The sequence below is a fragment of the Patagioenas fasciata genome, chromosome 28 (genome assembly GCF_037038585.1).
Source record: "Patagioenas fasciata isolate bPatFas1 chromosome 28, bPatFas1.hap1, whole genome shotgun sequence".
NCBI classification, from domain to species: Eukaryota; Metazoa; Chordata; class Aves; order Columbiformes; family Columbidae; genus Patagioenas; species Patagioenas fasciata.
The window spans coordinates 4,833,084-4,861,059 of NC_092547.1; the positions used below are offsets into that span (position 1 = coordinate 4,833,084).

Consider the following 27,976-nt stretch of genomic DNA (forward strand, 5'->3'; position numbering starts at 1 on the left):
GGAAGTGATGCCCTGACCCCCCAAACCAGCCCCGCTCCCGGCAGCGCGTCCCGGGGATGGGGCGGGGGCCGCCGGGCGGTGCCATCGACACCCCGGTACCGGCTACAGACGCCCCGGGGGGTCCGGTTCCAGCCCCGCACCGGGGTGGAGGGGTGGATGTGCTGCCCGCCCGGTGCCCACGGGCTGCTCGGGGGGCTCCGGCTGCGCTCCCTGAGGACGCGGGCCCGGGGCCGCCCTCCCGCAGCGCGTCCCCCGCCTGGTTCCGGCCATGGCGACCGGCGGCGGCGCTGCGGCCCCGGCGGCGGCGGCCGCTCCCCGGGCGGTGGGCGGGCCCAGGCGCTCCCCGCCCCGCCAGCCGCCCGAGCGGAGCCGCCGCGGCCGGAGCCCGATGCCGGGAGCTGGGCGCTGAGGGCGGCCCCGAGATGGGGATTCTCAGCATCACGGACCAGGTACCGTCGCCGCGCCCGCCCGCCGCCTCGCAGCCCCGCGCCGTGCCCGGCCGCGCCGCCACGCCAGCCCGGGGATGCGCGGCCTAGTCCGCGCCGCCGCCGCCGGGCCCGGCCGCCGCCCCAGGCCGCGGCCCCCGGCCCGTCCCCCTCCGCCGTCCGGGCTCCCCGGGCCGCCCCCCCGCAGCCCCGGCCCGGCCTGGGCTCGCCCCACACCGCGCTCCGCTCCGCCCGCGGCCGCCGGGACCCGCGCTCCGTAACCGGGGCCCAGCGGCGGCGGGAGCCCGGCCCGCGAAGGGCGGGACCCTGGCGATGGGACCCGAGGAGGGGAGAGCCCCCCGGCCCGGGAGCGCGGAGCCGGGCGGGAATCCCCGCTGCAGGAACCCCCGGCCCGCCGGGGCTGGGACCCCCGGGACGGGACCGCGACCCCGGCTGCGCCGCCCCCGGCGGGCCCTGGGGACACAGCTGGGGTGCCCCCATCAATTCTGGGGACACTCCCTGGGTGCAGGGTGTCCCCCTTTGGTTTTGGGGACACTCCTGGGCTGCAGGGTGTCCCCGTTGGGCCCTGGGGACACTACTGGGGTGCAGGATGTCTCTGTTGGGTTTTGGGGACACTGCTGGGGTGCAAGGTGTCCACATAGGGTTTTGGGGACACTCTCTGGCCGCAGGGTGTCCCCCTTTGGTTTTGGGGACACTGCTGAGGTGCAGGGTGTCCCCATTGGGCCCTGGGGACACTCCTGGGGTGCAGGCTGTCCCTGTTTGGTTTTGGGGACACTCCCTGGCTGCAGCGTGTCCCCTTTTGGTTTTGGGGACACTCCTGGGGTGCAGGGTGTCCCTGTTTGGTTTTGGGGACATTCCTGGGGTGCAGGATGACCCCTTTTGATTTTGGGGATGCTACAGAGGTGCAGGGTGTCTCTTTTGGGTTTTAGGGACACTACAGAGGTGCAGGGTTGTCCCTATTGGGCCGTGGGGATGCTTCTGGGGTGCAGGGTGTCTCTATTGGGTTTTGGGGACACTCCCTGGCTGCAGGGTGTCCCCTTTTGATTTTGGGGACACTGCTGGGGTGCAGGGTGTCTCTATTGGGTTTTGGGGACACTGCTGGGGTGCAGGGTGTCTCTATTGGGTTTTGGGGACACTGCTGGGGTGCAGGGTGTCCACATAGGGACCTGGGGACTCTTCCTGGTTGCAGGGTGTCCCCTTTTGGTTTTGGGGACACTACTGATGTGCAGGATGTCCCCATCACTTTCGGGGACACTGCTGAGGTACAGGATGTCTCTACGGGGTTTTGGGGACACTCCTGGGCTGCAGGATGTCCCCATCACTTTTGGGGACAATGTTGGGGTGCAGGGTGTCCCCAGTGAGGGGTTTCCTGGCCCTACCCATCTCGGGAGGTCACCAGGGACCCCCTGTCCCTGCCATTCGCAGTTCAGGTCCCTTGAGCGCCGTGGCCGGACCCATCCCGGTGACCCCGGTGTCGCGGTGACTCAGGCACCCGCGCGATTCACAGAAACCGCCTTTATCCACCCCGAATTGGGCCAGCGGGGCCACGGCCCCTCAAAACCCAAATATCGGTGCCGGCTTCTCCTCCCGGCTCCCGTGCGACGGCAAATACGGCGAGTTTGACCCCACCAGGGGGTGAGGAGGGGAGGGCTGGGGACCAGCGGCTGATCTGGGCTTTAAATAGGACTTTTTTGGTAACCGAAACATTTCTGTTTCCCTGTGAATGGTGGGTGGGTGCATCAGCCCAGCGCCGCGGGGACCGCCCGGGCCATCATTAGTCTGCGATTTTTTCCTATTTTTAAAAAAAACCCCTTAATTTTAATGTGTGAAGAGCGATGTTGAGTCTGCTGCATTCCCAGGGAGTGACTCACGCCTTCCCTCTGACCCGGGATGTGTTCCCCGTCCTTAACCGCTGCAAGGGGTTGCCTTGAAAGCCACGCTCTGTTCTTCCTCCGGGAGGTGGAGAGAAGCGGGACTCACGGTTTGAACCGTTAGATCCAGGCCTAGGCGGGCAGGGCTGTGCCGGGGTCGCGGCGCCGTCTGGTTTGGCAGCGGCCGCGGGTGCCGAGCTCCGGAGAACCCATGGCAGGAGAGCGGTGTTTTTAGGCCTGTGGGACAGAAATCAGGGCGCAGGTTTTTGGGTGATGTGCAGAGGTTTGGTGGCACCGAACCCAGCGCCTGGCCGCCGGTTCTGCAGCAGCCGGGCCAGGGCTCTGCTCCCGGTGCTCACCAAAGCACAGCAGGGAACTTGTGGGCAGCAGGAGGTGGGAGGAGCTGCAGGTCGGGCTTTGCCAGGTTGGGCTTTGCCAGGTTGAGCTTTGCCAGGCCAGGCTTTGCCAGGCTGGGCTTTGCCAGGTCGGGCTTTGCCAGGCTCGGCTTTGCTAGGTTGGGCTTTGCTAGGTTGGGTTTTGCTAGGCTGGGCTTTGCCAGGCTGGGCTTTGCCAGGCTGGGCTTTGCCAGGCTGGGCTTTGCCAGGTCGGGCTTTGCTAGGTCGGGCTTTGCCAGGTCGGGCTTTGCCAGGTCGGGCTTTGCTAGGGCCAGCTTTGCCAGGCCGGGCTTTGCCAGGCCGGGCTTTGCCAGGCCGGGCTTTGCTAGGTCGGGCTTTGCCAGGGCCAGCTTTGCCAGGCCGGGCTTTGCCAGGCCGGGCTTTGCCAGGCCCAGCTTTACTAGGTCAGGCTTTGCCAGGCTGGGCTTTGCCAGGCTGGGCTTTGCCAGGTCGGGCTTTACCAGGTCAGGCTTTGCTAGGCCAGGCTTTGCTAGGTTGAGCTTTACTAGGTCGGGCTTTGCCAGGCCCGGCTTTGCCAGGCCCTTTGCGCCCATGGGGAGGCTTTTCCAATGGCTCCTTGGTCTGTTCGCTGTACAACAACCAAGAAAAGCACCGTCGGTGGCTTGAAAATCAGCACCTGGTGCCGACTGAGCCATGGAAGCTGCTGGTGGCTCTGCCTGATTCTTGGAGCAGGGTCCTGGCTCCACAGCGGTGACGGAGGCTCTGCCGTGCGGTGACGGAGGCTCTGCCGTGCGGTGACGCCGCTCTGGTGTCGTCCCCACCTCCGTGACTTGGCTTCTCCTTCCCTCCGCAGCCTCCTCTGGTCCAAGCCATCTTCAACCGCGACATCGAGGAGGTGCGGTCACTGCTGAACCAGAAGGAGAACATCAACGTCTTGGTGAGTGCCACCAAACACCGGGCTGAGCTCTGAGTTCGGCCCATTCCGCTGCAGCGGCTCCTCCGGGGCTCCGGTGCAGCTCCCGGCTGCGCTGGTGCCTGTTTGGCACATTCCCGTTGGGTTCTTATCCCGACTGGTTGTGCCGGGGACCCGGCAGCTCCTCGTGCTCTGGTGTTGGGAGAGAGCGTTGGGATTGTTTCGCCGAGCTCTGGCGCAGCTGCTGGAGGAATAAAACCGCGATTGTTAACGCTTCATTTCCTTTCCGCGCGCAGGTTTGGAAATGCCGTTGCTCGTTCGGTGACCTGCCAGCTGGGTTTCACTTTCGCGTCCTCCCGCCTGGTTGTGCCGGCGCGAGTTGTCACCAATAAAATAACAGCACCGCTGCTTTTCCAGACTTACAGTTTCCCCTCCACAGCCCTGCGGGGCGCTGGGTTTGGGCAGTTTTGGCCCCATCCTGTGTCCCCACGCGTGCTGGGGCAGGCTGGGGTGCATGGGGGATGTTCTGGGAGGGATCTGCACGCTCACAAACGCATTTTGTTCCTCAGGACCAAGAGAGACGGACGCCGCTGCACGCTGCCGCCTACATCGGAGATGTCGCCATCCTCGAGCTCCTCATTTTGTCAGGTGAGGGCCGGCACCGCGGAAACGACGCTGAGTTTTGTTCAGACACAGACACGTCCGGGCGCTGAAGTAGCCAAGGTGGAAACCGAACTGGGAGGTGGGGTAGGCATGGTCTACCTTGAGTTGATGGGGTAGGCATGGTCTACCTTGAGTTGGTGGGGTAGACAAGGTCTACCTTGAGTTGGTGGGGTAGGCATGGTCTACCTTGAGTTGGTGGGGTAGGCATGGTCTACCTTGAGTTGGTGGGATAGGCATGGTCTACCTTGAGTTGGTGGGGTAGGCATGGTCTACCTTGAGTTGGTGGGGTAGGCATGGTCTACCTTGAGTTGGTGGGGTAGGCATGGTCTACCTTGAGTTGGTGGGGTAGACATGGTCTACCTTGAGTTGGTGGGGTAGGCATGGTCTGCCTTCGCTTGACATTTGGCACAGTGTCCCACAGCATCCTCTCAGCTAAACCGAGGGAGTGTGGTCTGGATGAGCGGGTGCTGAGGTGACTGTGAACTGGCTGAAGGGAAGAAGCCAGAGAGTTGTGGTCAATGTGGCAGAGTCCAGTTGAGGCCTGGATCCAGTGCAGTGCCTCAGGGGTCAGTGCTGGGGCCGGTATTATTCAATATATTCATATATTGAATATATTAATATATATTCAGGTTCCAGTATAAGTTGGGAATGAGCTGTTGGAGCAGTGAAAAGGGACCTGGGGGTCCTGGGGACAGCAGGGTGACCATGAGCCAGCACTGGGCCCTTGTGGCCAGGAAGCCAATGGGACCTGGGGTGGGTTAGAAGGGGGTGGTCAGTAGGTCAGAGAGGTTCTCCTGCCCCTCTGCTCTGTCCTTGAAAAAAGGATTTAGTTCAGATACTATCAGGATATACTTGGGGAACATATATATGTATATAATATATACAGCCATAGCACCCTGAGAATACCTGATCTCGGAAGCTAAGCAGGGTCAGGCCCGGTCAGCACTTGGATGGGAGACCAGCTGGGAATCCCGGGTGCTGTGGGCTGAGCCAGCACTGGGCCCTTGTGGCCAGGAAGCCAATGGGACCTGAGGTGGGTTAGAAGGGGTGGTCAGTAGGTCAGAGAGGTTCTCCTGCCCCTCTGCTCTGCCCTGGGGAGACCACACCTGGAATCTTGTGTCCAGTTGTGGCCCCTCAGCTCCAGAAGGACAGGGAACTGCTGGAGAGAGTCCAGCGCAGCCACCAAGATGCTGGAGGGAGTGGAGCATCTCCCGTGTGAGGAAAGGCTGAGGGAGCTGGGGCTCTGGAGCTGGAGAAGAGGAGACTGAGGGGGGACTCATTCCTGGGGATCAATATGGAAAGGGGCAGTGTCAGGAGGATGGAGCCAGGCTCTTCTGGGTGACAGCCAGTGACAGGACAAGGGGCAGTGGGTGCAAACTGGAACACAAGAGGTTCTGCTTAAATATGAGAAGCAACTTCTTCATGGTGAGGGTGGCAGAGCCTGGCCCAGGCTGCCCAGGGGGGTTGTGGAGTCTCCTTCTCTGCAGACATTCAAACCCGCCTGGTTCCTGTGGAACCTCAGCTGGGTGTTCCTGCTCCATGGGGGATTGCACTGGATGAGCTTTCCAGGTCCCTTCAACCCCTGACACTCTGGGATTCTGTGAGGGGGCAGCTGAAAACCAGAGCATTAACTCAGATTTGTCTCATGTTATTTGGCGTCAAACCGCCCTTCGCTCCCCCCGGCTGTGCGGGGAACCCCGAGGCTGCCATGATCCCGCCTGACCCTGACACGGAGACACGCAGCGAAATCCTTTGTGAGAGCCTGTTCGACAGGACCGGGGACGTTCAGCCCCGTCTGCAGAGCGTGGGATGCCCTGATGTGCCTTGCGTTGCTTTTTGCTGGCTGGGGCTGCCACGGGTCTGGAGATGTCTCACCGCTCGGTCCCCTCTGGCCCGGTGGGTCCCTCGGAGGTCACCTCCCTGTCCCCGACACCTCTCGTTGCTCCGCAGGTGCTAACGTTAACGCGAAGGACACGGTTTGGCTCACCCCGCTGCACCGTGCGGCGGCGTCTCGGAACGAGGTGGGTTCTGCGTGACCCTTTCACCAGGAGATGGGGCTGTGCTGCTCCACTTGTCCACGTCCCGCTTGATTTGAGTGGGGACGGATGTTCCCGTTAGAGCGGAGAGGCTGAAAATGAGAGATGGAGAAAAATCTCCGTGTTTTATCGCTCCATCCTTCAGGAATTCGCATGTGGGGTTTCCCCACAACGCCCCCGTTCCCCCTTTCCCCGGGGTTTTGTCTCATCCAGCTTCACGTTTCTTTTTGGGATGATGGGGCCAATTCCAACAAATCTCATCGGAAAGATTTCCCAACTGTACAGGTTTTGTGGGTTTAACTTCACCCCGCTTAACTTTGTCCTGTTTGGGGTTTCTGGGGAGGGAGAAACTCTGTGGTCATGTCGGTCGGAGCCCTGGGTGTGACACACGGGGCGCGTCGCCACACATTGGGGTTCAGATTGGATATTGGGGACAATTTCTTCCCCAAAGGGCATTGAACAGGCGGTGGTGGAGTCACCATCCCTGGAGGGGTGTGATACACATGGAGATGAGGTTCTCAGGACATGGGGCAGTGCCAGGGGTGGGTTAATGGTTGGACTCAATCTCGATGGGCTTTTCCACCCCATAATGATCACGGTTGTGTCTGTGCCCCACCAGAAGGCACTTCACCTCCTCCTGAAGCACTCGGCGGACGTCAACGCCCGCGACAAGTACTGGCAAACGCCCCTGCACGTCGCCGCCGCCAACCGGGCCACCAAGTGCGTGGAGGCCATCGTCCCCCTGCTGAGCACCGTCAACGTGGCGGACCGCACGGGCCGCACCGCGCTGCACCACGCCGTGCACAGCGGCCACCTCGAGGTGCGCAGGGGGGTCCCCAAATCCCCAAATCCCGCGCCGGCGGGGAGGAGCGGCGGCCGCACCTTTCATTGCTTCCCCTCCACCCAGATGGTGAACCTGCTGCTGAACAAAGGCGCCAACCTGAGCACTTGCGACAAGAAGGACCGGCAGCCCATCCACTGGGCGGCTTTCCTAGGTGGGTGTGCTGGGACCCGCTCTGGGATGTTGGAGCTGTGGGGGTCGGGCTCTGCTACCCAGGAACGAGCGCCAGGAGCGAAGGAAGTGGCCTCACGTCGCACCAGGGGAGGTTGAGGTTGGAAATTTGGGGTGATTTCTTCCCCAAAGGGCTTTGAACAGGCAGTGGTGGAGTCACCATCCCTGGAGGGGCGAACAGACGAGGTGCATGGGGACATTTTAGTGCTGGTGAAGGGTTGGACTCAACGATCTGAGTGCAGCTTGATGTGGCACAGGAGGTTTCCCTTCTGGGTGAAGGTGGCTCCGCACTGGTTGCAGTGGAACGGCCTTTCTCCTGCAAACACGCACAGACTCCTCATTAAACAGCGCTTTGCTAATTTGGGGGAAGAGCAGCTTGTGGATCAACAGCCCGAGAGAGCAGAAGTTTGATGAGAAAGTCCCAGTTTAGCGACTCAAATCCTGCTGTTGGTTTTGGGTCCTTCACAACAGGAAACACCTTGAGGTGCTGGAGAAGGGAACGGAGCTGGGGAAGGAGGTTGAGGTTGGAAAGTAGGGAGAATTTATTCATTATTGGGCACTGCACAGGCTGCCCATGGCAATGGTGGGGTCGCCATCACTGGGGGGTTGAACAGATGAGGTTCTCATGGACATGGGTGGGTTGCGTCACTCAATCTTGGCGGGGTCTCTTCCACCCAGAACGATTCCCTTATTCTATAGTTGATCCGGTTTCTCTTCCCGCGTTGCTTCCTGCTTACGGCTCCATTTTTCGGGGTGCTGGGACTCCCCCTTTTCCCGGGTGTCCTGGCTCTCTCCCAACAGGGCATTTGGAAGTTCTGAAGCTGCTGGTGGCCCGAGGAGCTGATGTGATGTGTAAGGACAAGAAGGGCTACACTCTGCTGCACACCGCAGCTGCCAGCGGCCAGATCGAGGTCGTGCGTCACCTGCTGAGGCTGGGGGTCGAGGTGAGACCCCCGCGGCCACGATTGGGGTGGGACGGGGGCGGGAGAGGGCGCTGGGTACCACCGAGCGCCTTTATTCCCCTCCTGCGTCTCCAAATCCGCCGGGGGTTTCGTTCTTCCCACAGATCGATGAACCAAATTCCTTCGGCAACACTGCACTTCACATCGCCTGCTACATGGGCCAAGACGCCGTGGCCAACGAGTTGGTCAATTACGGCGCCAACGTCAATCAGCCTAACGAGAAGGGCTTCACCCCTCTGCACTTCGCCGCCGTCTCCACCAACGGGGCCCTGTGCCTGGAGCTCCTCGTCAACAACGGGGCCGACGTCAACTTCCAGGTGTGGGGCTGGGGGAGCCTCTGGCTGTGGGGGGAGCTCAGGGGAGCTCGAGGAGGTGCTGGGGAGCTCAGGGAGATTCTGGGGAGCTCAAGGGAGCTCAGGGAGGTGCTGGGGATCTCAAGGAGGTTCTGGGGAGCATAGGGGAGCTCAGGGAGGGGCTGGGGAACTCAGGGAGGTTCTGGAGAGCTCGGGAGAGCTTGGGGGAGCCTGAGGAGGTGCTGGGGACCTCAAGGAGGTTCTATGGAGCTCAGGGAGGTGCTGAGGAACTCAGGGAGGTTCTGGAGAGCTTGGGTGAGCTCAGGGAGGTTCTGGGCAGTTCATGGAGGTGCTGAGGAGGTCAGGGAGGTGCTGGGGAGCTCGGGGCAGCTCAGGGAGGTGCTGGGGAGCACAGGGGAGCTCAGGGAGGTGCTGAGGAACTCTGGGAGGTTCTGGAGAGCTTGGGGGAGCTCGGGGAGGTGCTGGGAGCACAGAGGAACTCAGGGAGGTGCTGGGAGCTCAGGGGAGTGCTGGGGAGCTCAGAGAGGTGCTGGGGAGCTCGGGGGAGCTCAGGGAGGTGCTGAGGAGCTCAGGGAGATTCTGGAGAGCTCGAGAGAGCTTGGGAGAACTCAAGGAGGTTCTGGAGAGCTCAAGGAGGTTCTGGGGAGCTCAGGGGGGTGCTGGAGAACTTGGGGGAGCTCAGGGAGGTGCTGGGGAGCTCGGGGGAGCTCAGTGGGGGTGCTGTGGAGCCCGTTGCGACGCCCCGTTGCTCTCCGCAGAGTAAGGAAGGGAAGAGCCCGCTGCACATGGCCGCCATCCACGGACGGTTCACGCGCTCGCAGATCCTCATCCAGAACGGTGAGCGGCTCCTCCATCCAACCCGGGCTCAGCACGGGGGCTTTGCGAGTTCAACAGCCATCGCTCGGTTCCGTTGAGCTCGTGTCCTCGAGGGCAGCGAAGCGCAGACCCGGGGACTGAAATTCCAGCCGGGTCAGAGCTGCCGTGGCCACAGGACGTTCCTGCTGCTGCGTTCAGCCTGAAAGACGATAGCTCACCGCTTGGCAGGCACCTGGGGTGCAACCGGGCCTCTGCTGGGTGCATCCGCTTGTGGGGGGACGGGGAGAGATCCATTGATGCCCCGCAGGCTCTCATTACAGCTCTACACGATGCTGAAGGGACTCGGGTTATCGCCGTGTCCCTGAGGTCGTCGGAGCAGCGGGGATGCAGAGACTCGCTGGTGAAGCTCTTGTCTTCCCCCCTCTAGGCAGTGAGATCGACTGCGCTGACAAATACGGCAATACCCCCCTCCACGTTGCTGCTAGATACGGCCACGAGCTGCTAATTAGTACTTTGATGACGAATGGTGCTGACACTGCAAGGTAAGGCGGGACCTTTCCTCCCTGGCCCTGCGCTGCGCTGGGGACACCAATGACCCATCCCCACTCCTGTCATCCCCACAGGCGTGGGATCCACGACATGTTCCCTCTGCACTTAGCTGTTCTCTTCGGATTCTCAGACTGTTGTCGTAAGCTACTTTCCTCAGGTGAGTGGCTCATTTCCCCCCCTGTTTTGTGCACGGGGACACCGGGGGGACCCCCGAGCGTCCCCCGACGCCGTGTCGCCCCCGCCGCCCAGGTCAGTTGTACAGTATCGTCTCCTCGCTGAGCAACGAGCACGTGCTGTCTGCGGGCTTCGATATCAACACGCCGGACAACCTCGGGAGGACTTGCCTCCACGCTGCTGCTTCGGGAGGGTGAGCGCTGCCCCCACCCAAACCGGACCCTCATCCTCATGCCACGCTTTGGTGGGGACCGGGGGTCGGAGCCCTGGGTGCCGTTCCTGGCGCTGGGAGAGAGCTGAGACCGGTGTTTAGAGCACAAATGAACACAGAAAACTTTTAGCCCTATTCTGCCGCTGGCTCTGACTCATCCCGGTCATTCCCGGCTTAAAAATGGGGTTAAAACGCTTCCTCGGCCGTGGGTTCGTGAAGGACTCAGACGCCGATGCCTGAGAAGCAGCGGGGTTTTCGCTGGCTCTGTGTGCAGCGGATTGTGTGGCGGGGAGTTTGATTTCACAGGGGGTCCCATTGAGGACCTTGTTGTTTTTGGGGAGCAGGGCAGAGCTTGGCGAGTGCTGCCCGGAGGTGACGAACCGAATCCAGCTTCGGCTCGTGAGCAGCGTCGCTGTCAGCTCGGGGGAGTTTGCACTCCCGCTGCGGCCCCTCTGATCCACATCTAACTCCCCTCCCTCCACAGGAACGTTGAATGTCTTAATTTGCTGTTGAGCAGTGGTGCTGACTTGAGGAGGAGAGATAAATTCGGAAGGTGAGTGAGCGTCCTGCGCGGTTGTGGTGGCGCTTGGTGTCTGAAGCTGCTCCTCTCACCCCCCTCGCCCAAGGGTCCATCTCTGGCTCTTCACCGACCCAAACCTGGGGGTGACTGAGCCCCTTGTCCTTCCCCCCCAGGACTCCACTGCACTACGCGGCTGCCAACGGCAGCTACCAGTGTACGGTGACACTGGTGACGGCGGGAGCCAGTATTAACGAGGCCGACTGTAAAGGCTGCACCCCCCTACACTATGCTGCTGCTTCGGACACGTACAGGAGGTGAGCGGCTCGGGGACGACGGTTTGTGGCTCGGGGGGCGCTCCGAGGGGACGACCAGCAAACCGGAGCTGCTTTCCGCCCTTTCAGAGCGGAGACTCATTCAGGAAACAGCCACGACAGCGACGAGGAGCCGCTGAAGGAGTCCAGGCTGAAGGAGGCGTTTTTGTGAGTCCCCACACGCTGGTTTGATTCTGAAACCCATCTGTCCCCAGTCCCGCTTCCAGGGGCTTTGCCTGCGCTCCCCACCCTGAGCAATCAAAGCGGGGGGGTCCCTGCAAAGCTCTGCCCCACTGTTCCCCCCAGTTTGTTCATCTCCCCTTTCTCCCGCTCCTCGCAGTTGTTTGGAGTTCCTGCTGGATAATGGTGCTGACCCATCCCTGCGGGACAAGCAGGGATACACCGCCGTCCACTACGCAGCCGCGTACGGCAACAGGCAGAACCTCGAACTGGTGAGCGGGCTGCACGACACCCTCGGACACCCCCCCAAGGAGCTGTGCTTGGGCATTGCGGCGTTAGGCTCTGCTTAGGAGGGAGATTTTGGGGGCTCCTGGGGAGCTGTTGTGCCAGGAGCACCCCAGGGGAAGCCCTGGCTCTGGGAGGGATCCCTGGAGCGAGGAGCTTTGTCACCTGGACTTGTGATGCCTAAATCCCTGGTTGAGGAGCGAGGTTGGGCTTTGAAAAGAAACCCTGAGGGCCAAGGAGGAGCTCCCACAACACAGAAAATAACATAATAGGCGTAGGAAATCACAGCGAGGAGCTTCGGGATAGCGTGGGCTTGATGTGAGTGTGCAGAGCCCAGAGCCAGCTCAAGGTCCCATCCCAAAATTCGGGGCATTCTGGAGCAGATGAGCGTGTTTTCCAAGCAACCTGGTGTCTGTCAGAGCCTCGGCGAGCCCGGGATTGGTTACAATTTGGTGTTGTTGCCATTGCAGCTCCTGGAAATGTCTTTTAACTGCCTGGAGGACGTGGAGAGCACCGTTCCCGTCAGCCCTTTGCACTTAGCTGTGAGTACGACCGGCCCAGCCCCAGGGTTACGGGGACACTTGGCTCCGTGCGGGCTCCACGCTGAGCCCTGGCGCGGTGCCGGCTCTGACTGCGTCCCGGTGCCGAACGGCACAAAGGAGGAAAGGCTGGGAACGGCTTTCCCCGCCGACCGTGTGTCAAAGTCCCATTGATTCGCGTGTTGAACTCCCAGCGCTCCACAATTGCCGCGGTTTGGAGCCACCTCGGCGTCTGCGGGTGGGCGAGGGCACGCGTGGGACCGCGGGGAAAGCGCCGTGACGTGTCCCGCTCTGTCCCCAGGCCTACAATGGTCACTGTGAAGCCCTCAAGACACTTGCCGAAACCCTGGTGAACCTGGACGTGCGGGACCACAAGGGCCGCACCGCGCTGTACCTCGCCACGGAGCGCGGCTCCACCGAGTGCGTGGAGGTGCTGACCAGCCACGGCGCCTCCGCGCTGGTCAAGGAGAGGAAGAGGAAGTGGACGCCGCTCCATGCTGCAGGTGACGGGGTCGTTTCTCTGTCTCAACCGCCACAGTTGAAATTAAAGGAGGGTTTAGGGTTAGGGTTTGGTTTAGGGTTAGGGGTTTGGGTTAGGGTTTAGGGTTAGGGGTTTGGGTTAGGGTTTGGTTTAGGGTTAGGGTTTGGTTTTGGGTTAGAGTTAGGGTTTGGTTTAGAGTTAGGGTGAAGGTTTGGGTTAGGGTTAGGGTTTGGTGTTGGGTTTGGTGTTGGGTTTGGGTTAGGGTTAGGATTTAGTTTAGGGTTAGGGTTTGGGCTTGGGTTAGGGTTAGGGTTGGGGTTGGGTTTAGGGTTTGGGTTAGGGTTAGGGTCATTAGGGTTAGGGTTAGGGTCATTAGGGTTAGGGTTAGGGTCATTGGGATTGGGGTTGGGGTTAGGGTTTGAGTTAGGGTTTAGTTTAGGGTTAGGGTTTAGTTTAGGGTTAGGGTTTAGTTTAGGGTTAGGGTTTGGGCTTGGGTTAGGGTCAGGCTTTGGGTTAGGGTTTGGGTTTGGGTTAGGGTTTAGTTTAGGGTTAGGGTTTGGTTTAGGCTTGGTTAGGCTTGGATTAGGGTTTGGTTTAGAGTTAGGGTTAGGGTTAGGGTTTGGGTTAGGGTTTGGGCTTGGGTTAGGGTTTGGTTTAGAGTTAGGGTTTGGGTTAGGGTTTGGTTTAGAGTTAGGGTTAGGGTTAGGGTCAGGTTTAGGGTTAGGGTCAGAGACAGGGTTAAGGTTATCGTAGGGTTACCGTTCTCTTCTAAGTGTTCAGTGCCGTTTGTAGTTGCTTTTGGTAAATACGAGCAGATCTTTACAGCTTAAAATTGTAGGAGATCTAGCTTACCAAGTAACACGAAGCAAAGAGTATATTAAAAATCATACAACCTTATACTCCTAAATAATTAAGTCGATTTAGCGTGCATCTGCTTAAGCTAAATGATCAATATTACATTTAAATTGGCCTCATCCACTGACCTCTGAGGAGCAAAACCATTGCCCCACAGCTCACTTCTTTAGCAGGGAGAGCTCACAGGGGGCTCATCCAGGCTGTTTTCTTATAGAATAAAGTGATTGACTCACGCTCAAATCACACACAGTAAGAAAAGCGTGTATGGGACTTGTGCACTCACAAGTTACCGGCGTTCAGTTGGTCTTCTGCTTCACTTCTGGTTCAGGCAAGACACGAGGAAGAAATTTTTGGCAAAAATACTGGAACAGGTTGCCCAGAGAGGTGGTAGATTCCCCATCCATGGGAACATTCAAGGCCAGGCTGGGTGAGGCTCTGAGCAACCTGATGTCCCTGTTGATGGCAGGGGAGTTGGACTGGTTGACCTTTGAAGGTCCCTTCCAACCCAAACTATTCTATGATTCTTAGGGACGTGATTTAGTGACAGGTTAATGGTTGGAATTGTGAGTCTCTTCCAACCAGAATGATTCTATGGTTCTATGGCAGATGGGGCTGGGGACACTCGGGGCAAGCAGGGGCTGTGGGGCAGGATGGGGCTGGTGCAGAAGCCAAGGGTCCTGGTGGCTCAGCACCTTCTGCACACACGTTCATTGCAACCCAGGCACACATTAATCAATCCCATAGCTCAACTGCTTAACGAGTTTCCCCTTCCGCGGGTTGGTGGCGGGAAGGAGGGGACCCATCCGTCCGTCTGTCTGTCTGTCTGACTCCTCCTCTCCTCCTGCCTCGTCTTCAGCTGCCAACGGGAACACGGATTCCCTGCACCTCCTGATCGACAGCGGGGAGCGGGCGGACATCACCGACGTCATGGACATCCACGGCCAGTGAGTCTGTCCGGGTGTATGGGGCGCTGTACTGGGCGCTGTACTGGGCGCTGTACTGGGTGCTGTACTGGGTGCTGTACCAGGCACTGTACTGGGCACTGGTGAGGCCAAACCTGGGATCCTGAGCCCAGTTCTGGGCCCCTCATGACTGGAAAACCCTTAAGGTGCTGAAGCGAGTTCAGAGAAGGGAATGGAGCTGGAGAAGGAGATTGAGGTTGGATCTGGGGAACGATTTCTTCCCCAAAGGGCTGTGGGGCATTGAACAGGCTGCCCAGGGCAGTACTGGAGTCACCATCCATGGAGGGTTTAAAAGGCGTTTAGGCGAGGTTCTTAGGGACATGGTTTAGTGCTAGAGCTGGGTTATGGTTGGACTCGCTGATCCTGGGGGTCTCTCCCAAGCAAAATGGTTCTACACCTCTATAATGCGATGATTTGCAAGCCCGCTCTGCTCCCTGCAGAACCCCGCTGATGCTGGCGATCATGAACGGCCACGTCGACTGTGTCCACCTCCTGCTGGAGAAAGGATCCACGGCCGACGCCGCGGACAAGCGGGGCCGGACCGCGCTGCACCGAGGGGTGAGTGCGTCCCCGGGCAGCTGCTGCTTGTGCTCCTCAGCCCAGCTCTGAACCCGGGGGGGTTTTCGGCTCCGCAGGCCGTGACGGGCTGCGAGGACTGCCTGGCCGCGCTGCTGGACCACGATGCCTTCGTCCTGTGTCGGGATTTCAAAGGCCGGACCCCCATCCACTTTGCGTCGGCGTGCGGGCACCTGGAGGTGCTGCGGACCCTGCTGCAGGCAGCGCTCTCCACCGACCCCCTGGACTCCGTGGTGGATTACAGCGGCTACTCGCCGATGCACTGGGCTTCGTACAGTGGTGAGGACCGGGCTGTGGCGCCGCTGTCGAGCACTGAACGGGCTGCCCAGGGCGGTGGTGGAGTCGCCATCCCTGGAGGGGTCAAACAGAGATGAGGTTCTCAGGGACTTAGATTAGTGCCAGGGGTTGGATTCGACGATCTTAAAGGTCTTTTCCAACCAAAATGATTCTCTGATTCAATGAGGTGGAACCCAGGGTCCCTTCTTGCTGATGTATTTCTGTCCCTCTCTCCTCACAGGGCATGAAGATTGTCTTGAATTGTTACTTGAACACAACCCGTTTGCGTACCTAGAAGGAAACCCCTTTACTCCATTGCACTGTGCAGTGTAAGTGGCGTTGGGGACCTGCCCCGTGTCACTAACGCTGCTTCGTGTCCTCCTAACGTTCCTCTCGTCCCCCGCTGCAGAATTAACAACCAGGACGGCACTGCGGAAATGCTGGTGGAAGCATTAGGTGCCAAGATTGTTAATAGCAGAGATGCCAAAGGAAGGTGAGCGTGGCCTCGTCCCTCTCCTGTCACTGCTGCTGGGTGGTGGCCGTGACTCCTGGTGACACCGGGGGACTCTGATGTCCCCAGACGTGTCTCCAACCGCTGTCTCCTCTCCCCAGGACCCCCCTTCACGCTGCTGCCTTTGCAGACAACGTCCACGGTTTACAGCTGCTCCTGCGCCACCAGGCCGAGGTGGACACGACCGACAAGCTGGGGAGGACCCCGCTCATGATGGCTTCGGAGAACGGGCACTCCGCGGCCCTCGGTGCGTGACCGCTGTCCAACCGCCCCGTGCCGTCACCGGGTCCCCTGGAGCCGGGTTGTCCCCTCCTCTGTCCCCATTCCTGGACTCCGTGCTGCTGCCCCTCACCAGCTGCTCTCCCTCCTCCTTTCAGAGTTCCTGCTGTACCAAGCGAAAGCAAATATAACTGTGCTGGATGTCAACAAGAACACGGCTCTTCACCTGGCCTGCAGCAAGGTAGGGAGCAGCCACCGCGGCCACCGTCACCTCGTCACCTTAATGCGTGGGGTTGTACGTGGGGGTGAGGGCCCTGGGCTTGCTGTGCCTGTCGTGACCCGCACGGATCTCCTGGTTCAGTTTGGGGCGGTTTGGGTTGTAAATCAGTCTCCGTTTTTGCTGGGGATCCCCTCTCCGAGCTCCAGGTTTGTGATCAATGTGTCCACCAAAGGCGGGAGATGGGACAGAGGGGACGGCAGTTTGGCTTCTCAGGCCCTGCCGGAGCGGAGAACCCTTGCAGAATGTGGGGTTTAGGGAATGTTCCTGTATCCCGGGGAACCCCGTTCCACTGCTCACATGTCACAGACAGCCGTGTGTCCTTTACAGGGCCATGAAAAGTGTGCCTTGTTGATCCTGGGGGAAACCCACGACCTCGGCCTTATCAATGCAAGTAACAGTGCTCTGCAGATGTGAGTATGGGGCTGGCCGGGGGGGGATGCCTGGGGAGAGGGGGCAGTGGGGCAGCAGTGAACGGGCGAGTGGGTGAGCAGAGAATGTGGGAGTGGGTGAGCCCGTGTGAGCCTGTGTGAGCCCATGTGTGTCAGTCCATGTGTGCTCATGTCAACCCGTGTGAGCCCATGTGTGTCTGTCCGTGTGAGCCCATGTGTGTCAGTCCGTGTGTGCTCATGTCAACCCATGTGAGCCCGTGTGTGTCTGTGTGAGCCCATGTGTGTCAGTCCGTGTGTGCTCATGTCAACCCATGTGAGCCCGTGTGTGTCTGTGTGAGCCTGTGTGAGCCCATGTGTGTCAGTCCATGTGTGCTCATGTCAACCCATGTGAGCGCATGTGTGTCTGTCCGTGTGAGCCCATGTGTGTCTGTCCGTGTGAACCTATGTGAGCCCGTGTGAGCCCATGTGTGTCAGTTCATGTGAGCCCCTGTGTGTCAGTCCATGTGTGCCCTTGTCAACCCCTGTGAGCCCGTGTGTGTCAGCCATGTGTGCCCATGTCAGTCCGTGTGAGCCCGCGTGTGTCTGTCTGTGACAGTCTGTGTGAGCCCAGGTGTGCCTGTGTGAGCCCATGTGTGTCAGTCCACGTGAACTCGTGTGTGTCAGCCATGTGTGTCCATGTCAGTCCATGTGTGCCCGTGTCAGTCCATGTGAGCCCGTGTGTGTCAGTCCATGTGTGCCTGTGTCTGGCTGTGTCAGCCTGTGTGAGCTGGTGTGTGTCAACCCATGTGTACCCGTGTCTGTCTGTGTCAGCCTATGTGTGCCCATGTGAGCCTGTGTGTGTCAGCCCATGTGTGCCCATGTCAGCCCTTATGAGCCCGTGTCAGCCCATGTGTGCCCATGTATGCCCGTGTCAGCCCGTGTCAGTCCATGTCTGTCTGTGTCAGTCCGTGTGTGCCTGTGTCTGTCTGTGTCAGTCCGTGTGTGCCCATGTCAGCCCTTATGAGCCCATTCCAGCCCGTGTGAGCCTGTGTGTGTCAATCCATGTCAGCCCGTGCATGTCCATGTGAGCCCATGTCAGCCCGTGTCAACCCATTTGAGCCCGTGTGTATCCGTGTGTGCCTGTGTGAGCCTGTGTGAGCCCATGTGTGTGTGTCAGTCCATGTCTGTCTGTGTCAGTCCGTGTGTGCCCACGTCTGTCTGTGTCAGTCCGTGTGTGCCTGTGTCTGTCTGTGTCAGTCCATGTGTGCCCGTGTCAGCCCTTATGAGCCCATTCCAGCCCGTGTGAGCCTGTGTGTGTCAATCCATGTCAGCCCGTGCATGTCCATGTCAGCCCATGTGTATCCGTGTGTGCCTGTGTGAGCCCGTGTGAGCCCATGTGTGTGTGTCAGTCCATGTCTGTCTGTCTGTGTCAGTCCGTGTGTGCCTGTGTCTGTCTGTGTCAGTCCATGTGTGCCCATGTCAGCCCTTATGAGCCCATTCCAGCCCGTGTGAGCCTGTGTGTGTCAATCCATGTCAGCCCGTACGTGTCCATGTGAGCCCATGTCAGCCCATGTGAGCCCATGTGTACCTGTGTGTGCCTGTGTGAGCCTGTGTGAGCCCATGTGTGTGTGTCAGTCCATGTCTGTCTGTGTCAGTCCGTGTGTGCCTGTGTCTGTCTGTGTCAGTCCGTGTGTGCCCACGTCTGTCTGTATCAGTCCGTGTGTGCCCGTGTCAACCCTTATGAGCCTATTGCAGCCCGTGTGAGCCTGTGTGTGTCAATCCATGTCAGCCCGTGCATGTCCATGTGAGCCCATGTCAACCCATGTGAGCCCATGTGTACCTGTGTGTGCCTATGTGAGCCCATGTGTATCCGTGTGAGCCCGTGTGAGCCCATGTGTGTGTGTCAGTCCATGTCTGCCCATGTCAGCCTGTGTGAGCCCGTGTGTGTGAGCCCATGTGTGCCCGTGTCAACCTGTGTGAACCTGTGTGTGTCAGCCCTTATGAGCCCCTGTCAACCCGTGTCAACCCGTGTGTGCCCCTGTCAACCCGTGTGAACCTGTGTGTGCCCCGTCAGCCTGTGTGAACCCGTGTGTGCCCCTGTCAGCCTGTGTGTGCCTGTGTCAACCCGTGTGTGCCCCTGTCAGCCCGTGTGTGCCTGTGTCAACCCGTGTGTTCCCCTGTCAGCCTGTGTGTGCCCCTGTCAGCCCGTGTGTGCCTGTGTCAACCCGTGTGTGCCCCTGTCAGCCTGTGTGTGCCCGTGTCAACCCGTGTGTGCCCCTGTCAACCCGTGTGAACCTGTGTGTGCCCCTGTCAGCCTGTGTGAACCCGTGTGTGCCCCTGTCAGCCCGTGTGTGCCTGTGTCAGCCCGTGTGTGCCTGTGTCAGCCCGTGTGTGCCCCTGTCAACCCGTGTGTGCCCGTGTCAACCCGTGTGTGCCCCTGTCAACCCGTGTGTGCCCCTGTCGGCCCGTGTGTGCCCCTGTCAACCCGTGTGTGCCCCTGTCAGCCCGTGTGTGCCCGTGTCAACCCGTGTGTGCCCCTGTCAGCCCGTGTGTGCCTGTGTCAACCCGTGTGTGCCCCTGTCAGCCTGTGTGTGCCTGTGTCAACCCGTGTGTGCCCCTGTCAGCCTGTGTGTGCCCGTGTCAACCCGTGTGTGCCCCTGTCAACCCGTGTGTGCCCGTGTCAACCCGTGTTTGCCCCTGTCAGCCCGTGTGTGCCCGTGTCAACCCATGTGTGCCCGTGTCAACCCGTGTGTGCCCCTGTCAGCCTGTGTGTGCCCGTGTCAACCCGTGTGTGCCCCTGTCAGCCCGTGTGTGCCCGTGTCAACCCGTGTGTGCCCGTGTCAACCCGTGTGTGCCCGTGTCAACCCGTGTTTGCCCGTGTCAACCCGTGTGAGCCCCTGTCAGCCCGTGTGTGCCCGTGTCAACCCGTGTGTGCCCGCGTCAACCCGTGTGTGCCCCTGTCAGCCCGTGTGTGCCCGTGTCAACCCATGTGTGCCCCTGTCAGCCCGTGTGTGCCCGTGTCAACCCGTGTCAGCCCCTGTCAGCCCATGGAGCCGCCCACGGGGTCCCTGTTTTAGCGGGAGCTGTGGAAGACTTGGCAGCCGTGCTGACGCCGTTTTCCCCCAGGCCGCTCCACATTGCCGCGCGGAACGGGCTGGCCTCCGTGGTCCAGGCCCTGCTCAGCAGAGGTGCCACCGTGCTGGCTGTGGATGAAGAAGGTTCGTGTCCTTCGGGGTGTCCGGGGGGGCTCAGCGTGATGGAGGCTGGGGGGAGACCTCGCTCTGCAATACCCGAAAGGAGCTTGGAGCTTGGGGGGTCGGGCTCTGCTCCAAAGCAACAAGCACCAGGATGAGAGGAAACAGCCTCAGGTTGCACCAGGGAGGTTGAGGTTGGAAATTTGGGGTAATTTCTTCCCCAAAGGGCTGTTGGGCACTGAACAGGCGGTGGTGGAGTCACCATCCCTGGAGGGGTGAACAGACACAGAGTTGAGATTCTTGGGGACGTTTTAGTGCTTGGACTCGATCTTGAGGGGCTCTTCCAACCCAAATGATTCTGCGATTCAATTATTACCCCCCTGCAATCCCCTGTAAAAGCATTTCCAGGTCTGGCGGGTGTTTGAAACGCGTCCTCCCCCTGGTGCAGAGCCAGCCCAGCAATGGGTCTCCATTCAAACTGGTGGTTGTGGGCAGAAGCCCCCGCTTGGCTGGAACACCTTGGAGTCGGGAAAACTTTGGGTGCTACCGGAGCTTGGGGGGGTCCTGTGGGTGCTCCCAGAGCTCTTGATGCCATCATGGGGTGTTTAAAAGACAAACAAACATCCTGGCGCATCAGGTTGGGAGTGTAGCATCTGCAGTGTGGGGAAAGGCTGAGGGAGCTGGGGCTCTGGAGCTGGAGGAGACTGAGGGGGGACTCATTCATGGGGATCAATATGGAAAGGGGCAGTGTCAGGAGGGTGGAGCCAGGCTCTTCTGGGTGACAACCAGTGACAGGACAAGGGGCAATGGGTGCAAACTGGAACACAGGAGGTTCCACTTGAATATGAGCAGAAACTTGTTCGTGGTGAGGGTGGCAGAGCCTGGCCCAGGCTGCCCAGGGGGGTTGTGGAGTCTCCTTCTCTGCAGACATTCAAACCCGCCTGGTTCCTGTGGAACCTCAGCTGGGTGTTCCTGCTCCGGATTAGATGATTTTCCATGTCACTTTTCAACCCCTGACACTCCGTTGTCACCCCCATCTGTCCCCAGGTCACACCCCGGCCCTGGCCTGTGCCCCCAACAAGGACGTGGCCGACTGCCTGGCACTGATCCTCTCCACCATGAAGCCTTTCCCGCCGAAAGACGCCATCGGCTCCTTCAGCTTCAACCTCCTCAAGAACTGCGGCATCGCGGCCAAGGCCTGCGGGCCCCTGCCCAACGGCAGCGCCTACGGCCAGGAGCGGCCCAGCGCCATCGGCCTGGACGGCTGCTACTCCGAGTAGCTCCCGCCAACGGGTGACCCAATATCTTATTATATTTATTTAGAAATTCTATAAATATAAGGCACTTTAAAGGAGAACAAGACTGGGCGAGCCCTCGGGGCGCCCCAAGAGTTCGGCGCGTCCCCGTCCGGCGCTGCTAATTAACTTAACGAGCGCCGCGCATCCCCCGTCCTCCATCGCTCCCCAAGGCGAGGCGGCTGCCGCTGCGCTTCGTCCCTTGGCTTTTGGGGCGAATCGAGGCGGGTTTGGGATCGACGGGGCCGCCCGAACTCTTGGCGCGGTGTGGGGTGGGATTTTCGGGGAGCGCGTGTCCCCCCCCGCCCCCCGCAGACGCCGTTTTGGTTCCTTTCGAATCCTCGCGCTCGTCCTTTAATTCCAATACACTTGAATCACGATCTACTGTACCCGGGACACTACGACTCTCCCTTTGGCAGCTGTGGTTGATATGCAAACAGGGGCGCCCTGCTGGAGCCTCCCCCCTCACCAGGCACTTTAGGGATTCTGTTGGTCGGTCGGTTGATTTCTTGGCGAAAATCCTAAGAAAACCTCCTTATTTTGATGTATTCCGCTTTATTTCCGCTCTGGTTTGCGTGGTTTCCATGCGAGAGTCAGTGTTGCTTTATTATTTTTGAAAGTTATTTATAAAGAAACAAGCATTTACCTTTAAAAAAAACCAATACTCTGAAAATTTAGCCTTTTCATAAGGAAAAGATGCACTTCAAAGTCCTAATTCACAACCTTTAGTAAGTCTATGTTTCTTTTTCTAGCCTCTTGGCAGGATTACCAGCGTGTACGTGGGATCGTTGTTCCCTCGCTTTGGCTTCGTTCTTTAATTAATTTTAGCGATCATATTTATAAGGCAGGTTCGATGCACTCGATGTTGCACTGGGTTGTGTTAATTCTTTCCGTCGCTGTTATTTTCGGGGTGTTTTTGGTGTCTTTTTCCGAGTTACTGTAACGGCACCGTGTGCGAAACCCAACGCTTGTCGTCTCCGTATGGCGAGTCCGCTCCAAGCCAAAGACGCAGCGATGGGGTAACGAGCGTTTCGGGAACCGTCCCCACCACGGGGGTCCCGGCGCCCCACCGGGGGCCATTAAAGCGTCCCCGGTGACCACTCGAGCGTTTTTAGAACCAAAACAACGCATCGCGTCTTGTTTTCCTCCTTTAAAACCCAACCGCCTAGGCCCCTCTTTACAGGGCCCCCCCGCGCTGTTCGTTTCTTTTACCAAAGCCGAACTCTTAGAACCAAACATGGAGATTCCAGCCTTGGCCTTTGGGTGATAAAGCACATTTCCCTTCGCCTTCTCACGGAGGAGTTTTGGGTTTGTTTTGTCCCGTTCACCAAACCTGCACTTTGTTCGGTAAAGCACTCGAGGATCCGGCGCCGGGCGAGCGGGCGCTCCGCGGATTGTCCCTATTTTGGGTCTTTTGGGAGGGGGTTTCCCCTTTATAGATCTATAGGACCATCCTTTGGCAGCACAGCGCTCCCTCGGTGCTGGCACAGGGTTGTGCCCCCGGCCGCCGGCGTCTCCCCCAAAAACCCCTTTAGCGTTACCCTTTCCGCACCGAATACCTCAGTTCGGAACCAGAATAAACTTGAACCCCCGGCTGCCAAACCCCTGGTGGCATCGGGGCCGAAAACTGGACCCCCACACTGTTTACACGCAGCCGGGGCCGGGGGGGGTGGATTTCGGCATCGCTTTATCTCCACGGGGCAGGAAAACGGGTCCAAAGTCCCGAGCCGGCGTCTTCAAGGGCTTAAAGCGGTTTGTTCCTTGGAGGGGACCGAGGTGTCACCACCCCGGTGTGACCGCCGCGTCCCTTGGAAAATGCTGCTTTTCCTTCCCTCCCCCCCCGCCAGCCCCACGTTGTTTTCTTGTTGATTTTTGGGTGGTTTTCAGTCGCTTTGCACGGAGAAGGAACCGCGCTCTCCCTTCGGCTTCGTCCCCGCGCCGACTCCGAGACAATCAATGTGATCTCCGTAAGGGCTTCTCCATCCCCACCCGCAGCGCCACGCAGGAAGAAATAGGTAGTAAATAGAAATAGCCGCTCTTTGCTCTTAGAATCCTCCCCTCCCTTCCCCTTGTGTCTTATAATAATAATGATAGAGGGCAAGGAGGCTCCAGCAGCGCACCCAGGGTTTTGGGGAGGGGGGGGGACACATTTGGGTTGGGAATGGGGCCACACAAGTCCCAGTCTTGTTCTCCTTTAACGCTGTTATCGTATCCATTCGACAGCACAGCTTGACAATTTCAGTAATAATCCAAGTGTTCGGTAATAATTGCGTTTATTTTGCTAAAATGAGATCTTTTTGTGATGGTTTCCCCCTCCCCCCCCCAAAAAAAAATAACACCCCCCCGCCCCGGTGCATTGTTAAAAGAGGGATGGAGGGAAACTTCCCCGGCCCCACAACTTGGACCTTGATGCCAAAGTCGGACCATTCCCATTCTTCACCCCCAAAACCCCGACGCTACTTAAATCTCTTGGTTTCGGGTCCCGCACACCCCAAAATAGGGAAGTTTCTCTCCTCCCGCTTGGTCCAAAGCACTTGCTTCAAGTAATAAGCACTTTTGTTCAAGCATGAGTCCGGATTCCCTCGAGCATCCCACGGGAGAAGCGTCTTTTGGGTTTATTTTTTCATTTCTAATTTAAAAAAGAAGAGAAAAAGAAAAAAAAAGAGAAAAAAAAATAGAAAAGAAGAAGTTTGTTTCTAAGGAATGAATGAGTGAAACAAAGGGAAGGCGCGTTTGGAAAGGAAGGAAGGATGAGAAACGCAAAAACAAACAGCACAAATGCATTTCAAGGCGCTGTTGGCGCCGGCGAGCGGAGCCATATGAACTGCTGAATGTACCGGCCGGGGGGGCCGGGGGCCTGGCCCCCCCTCCATGCTCCAGGCGATTGGGAGTTCTCACTTTGCTTTAGGAAATCCCCCCCCCCCGTTTCTCCCCCATTTCGGGGTTGGGTCCCCACGTCCCGGGAGCGCTAAAACCACCCCGAAGGGAGCAGGTTTGATTGCTGGTGGTGCTGAGATGAACGAGAATGAGCCCCAAACAGCCCAGAGGTGAGGTTGTGCTTTTCTGCTGCGTTTTGGGGTCCCCCCGCAACCACAAACCAAAGGAAACCCCCACCCTGTAGCGCACGGACCCGCGGCCTCGGCCCTGGGGGTTTTCCTTTTACTTCCCTTTTTTTCCTTTTTATTTCTTTTTTCTTTCTTTTTCATGATTTTTTCTCTTTTATTCCTTTTTCTTCCTTTTTTCCTTTTTTAATTATTACTATTTTTCTTTTTTCCTTTTTTCCCTTTTTTTTTAATTATCACTATTTTTCCTTTTTCCCTATTTTAATTATTACCATTTTTCCTTTCTTCTTCTTCCTCCCTTTTTCCTTTTCTTCTTTATTCCTCATTATTCTCTTTTCTTTCTTTTAAGTATTGCTATTATTTCTTTTTCCTTTCCTCCTTTTTCCTTCTTCCTTTTCCCTTTTCCCTATTTTAATTATTACCATTTTTCCCTTCTTCTCCTTCCTCCTCTTTCCGTTTTCTTCTTTATTCCTTTTTATTCTCTTTTCTTTCTTTTAATTATTGCTATCATTTCTTTTTCCTTTCCCCTTTTCCCTTTTTCCTTTCCCCTTTTTCCTTTTCCCTTTTCCCCCATTTTAATTATTACCATTTTTCCTTTCTTCTCCTTCCTCCTCTTTCCTTTTTCTTCTTTATTCCTCATTATTCTCTTTTCTTTCTTTTAATTATTACTATTATTTCTTTTTCCTTCCTCCTTTTTCCTTCCTCCTTTTTCCTTCCTCCTTTTCCCTTTTCCTTTTCCCTTTTCCCTATTTTCATTATTACCATTTTTCCTTTCTTCTTCTTCCTCCTTTTTCCTTTTTCTTCATTTTTCCTTATCATTCTCTTTTCTTGTTTTTAATTATTACTATTTTTCCTTTTTCCTTTCCTCTTTCCCCTTTTTCCTTTCTCCTATTTTAATTATTACCATTTTTCCCTTCTTCTCCTTCCTCCTTTTTCCCTTTTCTTCTTTATTCCTCATTATTCTCTTTTCTTTCCTTTAATTATTACTATTTTCCCCTTTTCCTCTCTTGTGCACATTTGAAAAGAGCCAAAAAAACCTCAAAACAACCCAAAACTGAGATTCGGCCGAAGCTCCGGGACCCTTTGATTAACCCCAAACCCTCAGCATTTCCGGCAATGAGCCGGGACCCACCCCCATTCGTCCTCATTGAATCCGTGTGTCCCGCACGGGGGAGAAGGGGGCGGGGGGGAAATACCCCCCCCAAAAACACCCAGAAAAAGGAAAACTAAGGAAAAGTAGCCTTACTCGACCCTGTTGTGTCGATATTGTTCGTCAACTTGAAAACTAATAAAGGAAACGCATGGAAACCTGGAGCGGAGCCCCCGGGACCTTGTGGGGATGGGGTGGGGGTGCTGGGGTTCCCCCCACCGTGCTTTTTGATCTCGCGGTTCCCAAATCCGCCGGTTCTTTGGTGCTTGGAGGGGGTGGCACTGGGGGTGACGCTGGGGGTGACATTGGGGGTGATACTGGGTGACACTGGGGGTGACACTGGGTGATACTGGGGGTGATGTTGGGGGTGACATTGGGGGTGATACTGGGTGACACTGAGGGTGACACTGGGTGATAGTGGGTGACACTGGGGGTGACACTGGGTGACATTGGGGGTGACGCTGGGGGTGACATTGGGGATGATACTGGGTGGCACTGGGGGTGATACTGGGGGTGAAATTGAGGGTGATATCGGGTGACACTGGGGGTGACATTGGGGGTGACACTGGGTGATACTGGGGGTGACATTGAGGGTGATACGGGGTGATACTGGGAGTGATGGGGGTGACATTGGGGGTGATACTGGGTGACACTGGGTGATAGTGGGTGATACTGGGGGTGACACTGGGTGACATTGGGGGTGACACTGGGGGTGATACTGGGGGTGACATTGGGGGTGATACCGGGTGACACTGGGGATGACATTGGGGGTGACACTGTCTGGCATTGGGGGTGACATTGGGTGATACTGAGGGTGACATTGGGGGTGATACTGGGAGTGACACTGGGTGGCACTGGGAGTGACACTGGGTGATACTGGGGGTGACGCTGGGGGTGATGCTGGGGGTGACACTGGGAGTGATACTGGGGGTGACACTGGGTGACACTGGGGGTGACATTGAGGGTGATACGGGGTGACACTGGGGATGACACGGTGACATTGGGGGTGATGCTGGGGGTGACACTAGGTGACACTGGGGGTGACACTGGGTGATACTGGGGGTGATACTGGGGTGACATTGGGGGTGATATCGGGTGATACTGGGGGTGGCACTGGGGGTGACATTGGGGGTGACACTGGGGGTGACACTGGGTGATACTGGGGGTGACGCTGAGGATGATGCTGGGGGTGGCACTGGGGGTGACATTTGGGGTAATACTGGGGGTGATATTGGGTGACACTGGGGGTGACACGGGGGGTGACACTGGGGGTGACACTGGGGGTGACACTCGTCATCCCGCTCCGGAATTTTGCACTTTGTCACATGTGACCAGTTTAAGGGGGTTGGGGGCAGGGAGGGGACAGGACGTGCTGCAGGTGTCACCAAAGGAAAATCGGGGGGGGTCCTGGGGGGTGTTGGGACGAACCCAGGGCCTGTCCCCAGGCTCAATGGGATTTGGGGGTTATTTGGGGGTTATCTGGGTGCTCTGCCAGCGTGGACGGGAGCATTTCAGGCTCATTAACGAAGAACTGCTTTAATTAGCAGCTCTGCACTGTCCACACCCCCCTCTGGCAACACCCGGAGCCCCTTGGGGGGGTCGAAGGTCCCAGCACCCACTGCAGCAGCAGCTTCGTCTCCCGTTTTCACCCCCCCAGCTCCTCCAGGGGGTGTCCCAGTGTCCCCACACCCAGTGTTGTCACCCCCTCCCCTCCCAGGTGCTTCTTCCTGCACCCCCCGGTTTGAAGCACAAGAGGGGGCCCCCAAAATCAGCCCTGAAATCGCTCCCTCCAGGTTGGGCTGTGGGTGCGGAACACGGAGCCGTTTGAAACCCCCCCGGTGCTTGGGAGCAAGTGGGGGGGGACATGGAGAAGGAAATGAGCCCCAAAACCATTGTCCCCAAAGCCACTGTCCCCAAAAACCATCGTCCCAAATCATCCCCAAAACCATTGTCCCCAAAACCATTGTCCCCAAAACCATCGTCCCAAATCATCCCCCAAACCATTGTCCCCAAAACCATTGTCGCCAAAGCCACTGTCCCCAAAACCATCGTCCCAAATCATCCCCCAAACCATTGTCCCCAAAACCATTGTCGCCAAAGCCATTGTCCCCAAAACCATCGTCCCAAATCATCCCCAAAACCATTGTCCCCAAAACCATCGTCCCAAATCATCCCCAAAGCCATTGTCCCCAAAACCGTTGTCCCCAAAGCCATTGTCCCCAAAACCATTGTCCCCAAATCCACTGTCCCCAAAACCACCATCCCCAAACCATTGTCCCCAAAACAATTGTCCCCAAAACCATCGTCCCCAAAGCCATTGTCCCCAAAACCATCACCCCAAATCATCCCCAAAACCGTAATCCCCAAAACCATTGTCCCCAAAGCCAGTGTCCCCAAAACCACCATCCCCAAAATGATGGTCCCCAAAATCACCATCCCCAAAACCATTGTCCCCAAAACCATTGTCCCCAAATCCACTGTCCCCGAAGCCACCGTCCCCCCGTCCCGAGCCCGCGAGCGGCCGCATTAGCGTGGGACGCGCCCCCTCTGTGCTTCCAGCAATCCCGCGTCCCCTTGCGGGGAAAAGAG

The 27,976-nt window shown here is 58.0% G+C and overlaps 1 protein-coding gene across 2 annotated transcripts; it reads left to right on the forward strand.

Moving 5' to 3' along the window:
- The first annotated feature begins 295 nt into the window (after positions 1 to 295).
- ANKRD52 (ankyrin repeat domain 52) lies at positions 296 to 23,462 on the forward strand. Of its 2 annotated transcripts, none has more exons than XM_065858761.2 (28): positions 296 to 449; positions 3,527 to 3,610; positions 4,156 to 4,234; positions 6,200 to 6,270; positions 6,905 to 7,105; positions 7,193 to 7,280; positions 8,099 to 8,241; positions 8,364 to 8,576; positions 9,332 to 9,410; positions 9,817 to 9,931; positions 10,013 to 10,095; positions 10,188 to 10,305; positions 10,808 to 10,876; positions 11,017 to 11,157; positions 11,245 to 11,322; positions 11,495 to 11,606; positions 12,090 to 12,161; positions 12,460 to 12,661; positions 14,351 to 14,438; positions 14,897 to 15,014; positions 15,092 to 15,311; positions 15,550 to 15,637; positions 15,718 to 15,801; positions 15,921 to 16,066; positions 16,197 to 16,279; positions 16,646 to 16,728; positions 19,813 to 19,904; positions 20,928 to 23,462. In XM_065858761.2, exons 1-28 carry the CDS (start codon positions 423 to 425, stop codon positions 21,158 to 21,160), a joined length of 3,210 nt encoding a protein of 1,069 aa, XP_065714833.1. In that variant the 5' UTR covers positions 296 to 422; the 3' UTR covers positions 21,161 to 23,462. The 2 variants fall into 2 exon arrangements, with proteins under 2 accessions (XP_065714833.1, XP_071656064.1); XM_071799963.1 differs by having other exon boundaries at positions 321 to 449; positions 19,764 to 19,904; positions 20,928 to 21,064.
- Positions 23,463 to 27,976: the final 4,514 nt, after the last annotated feature.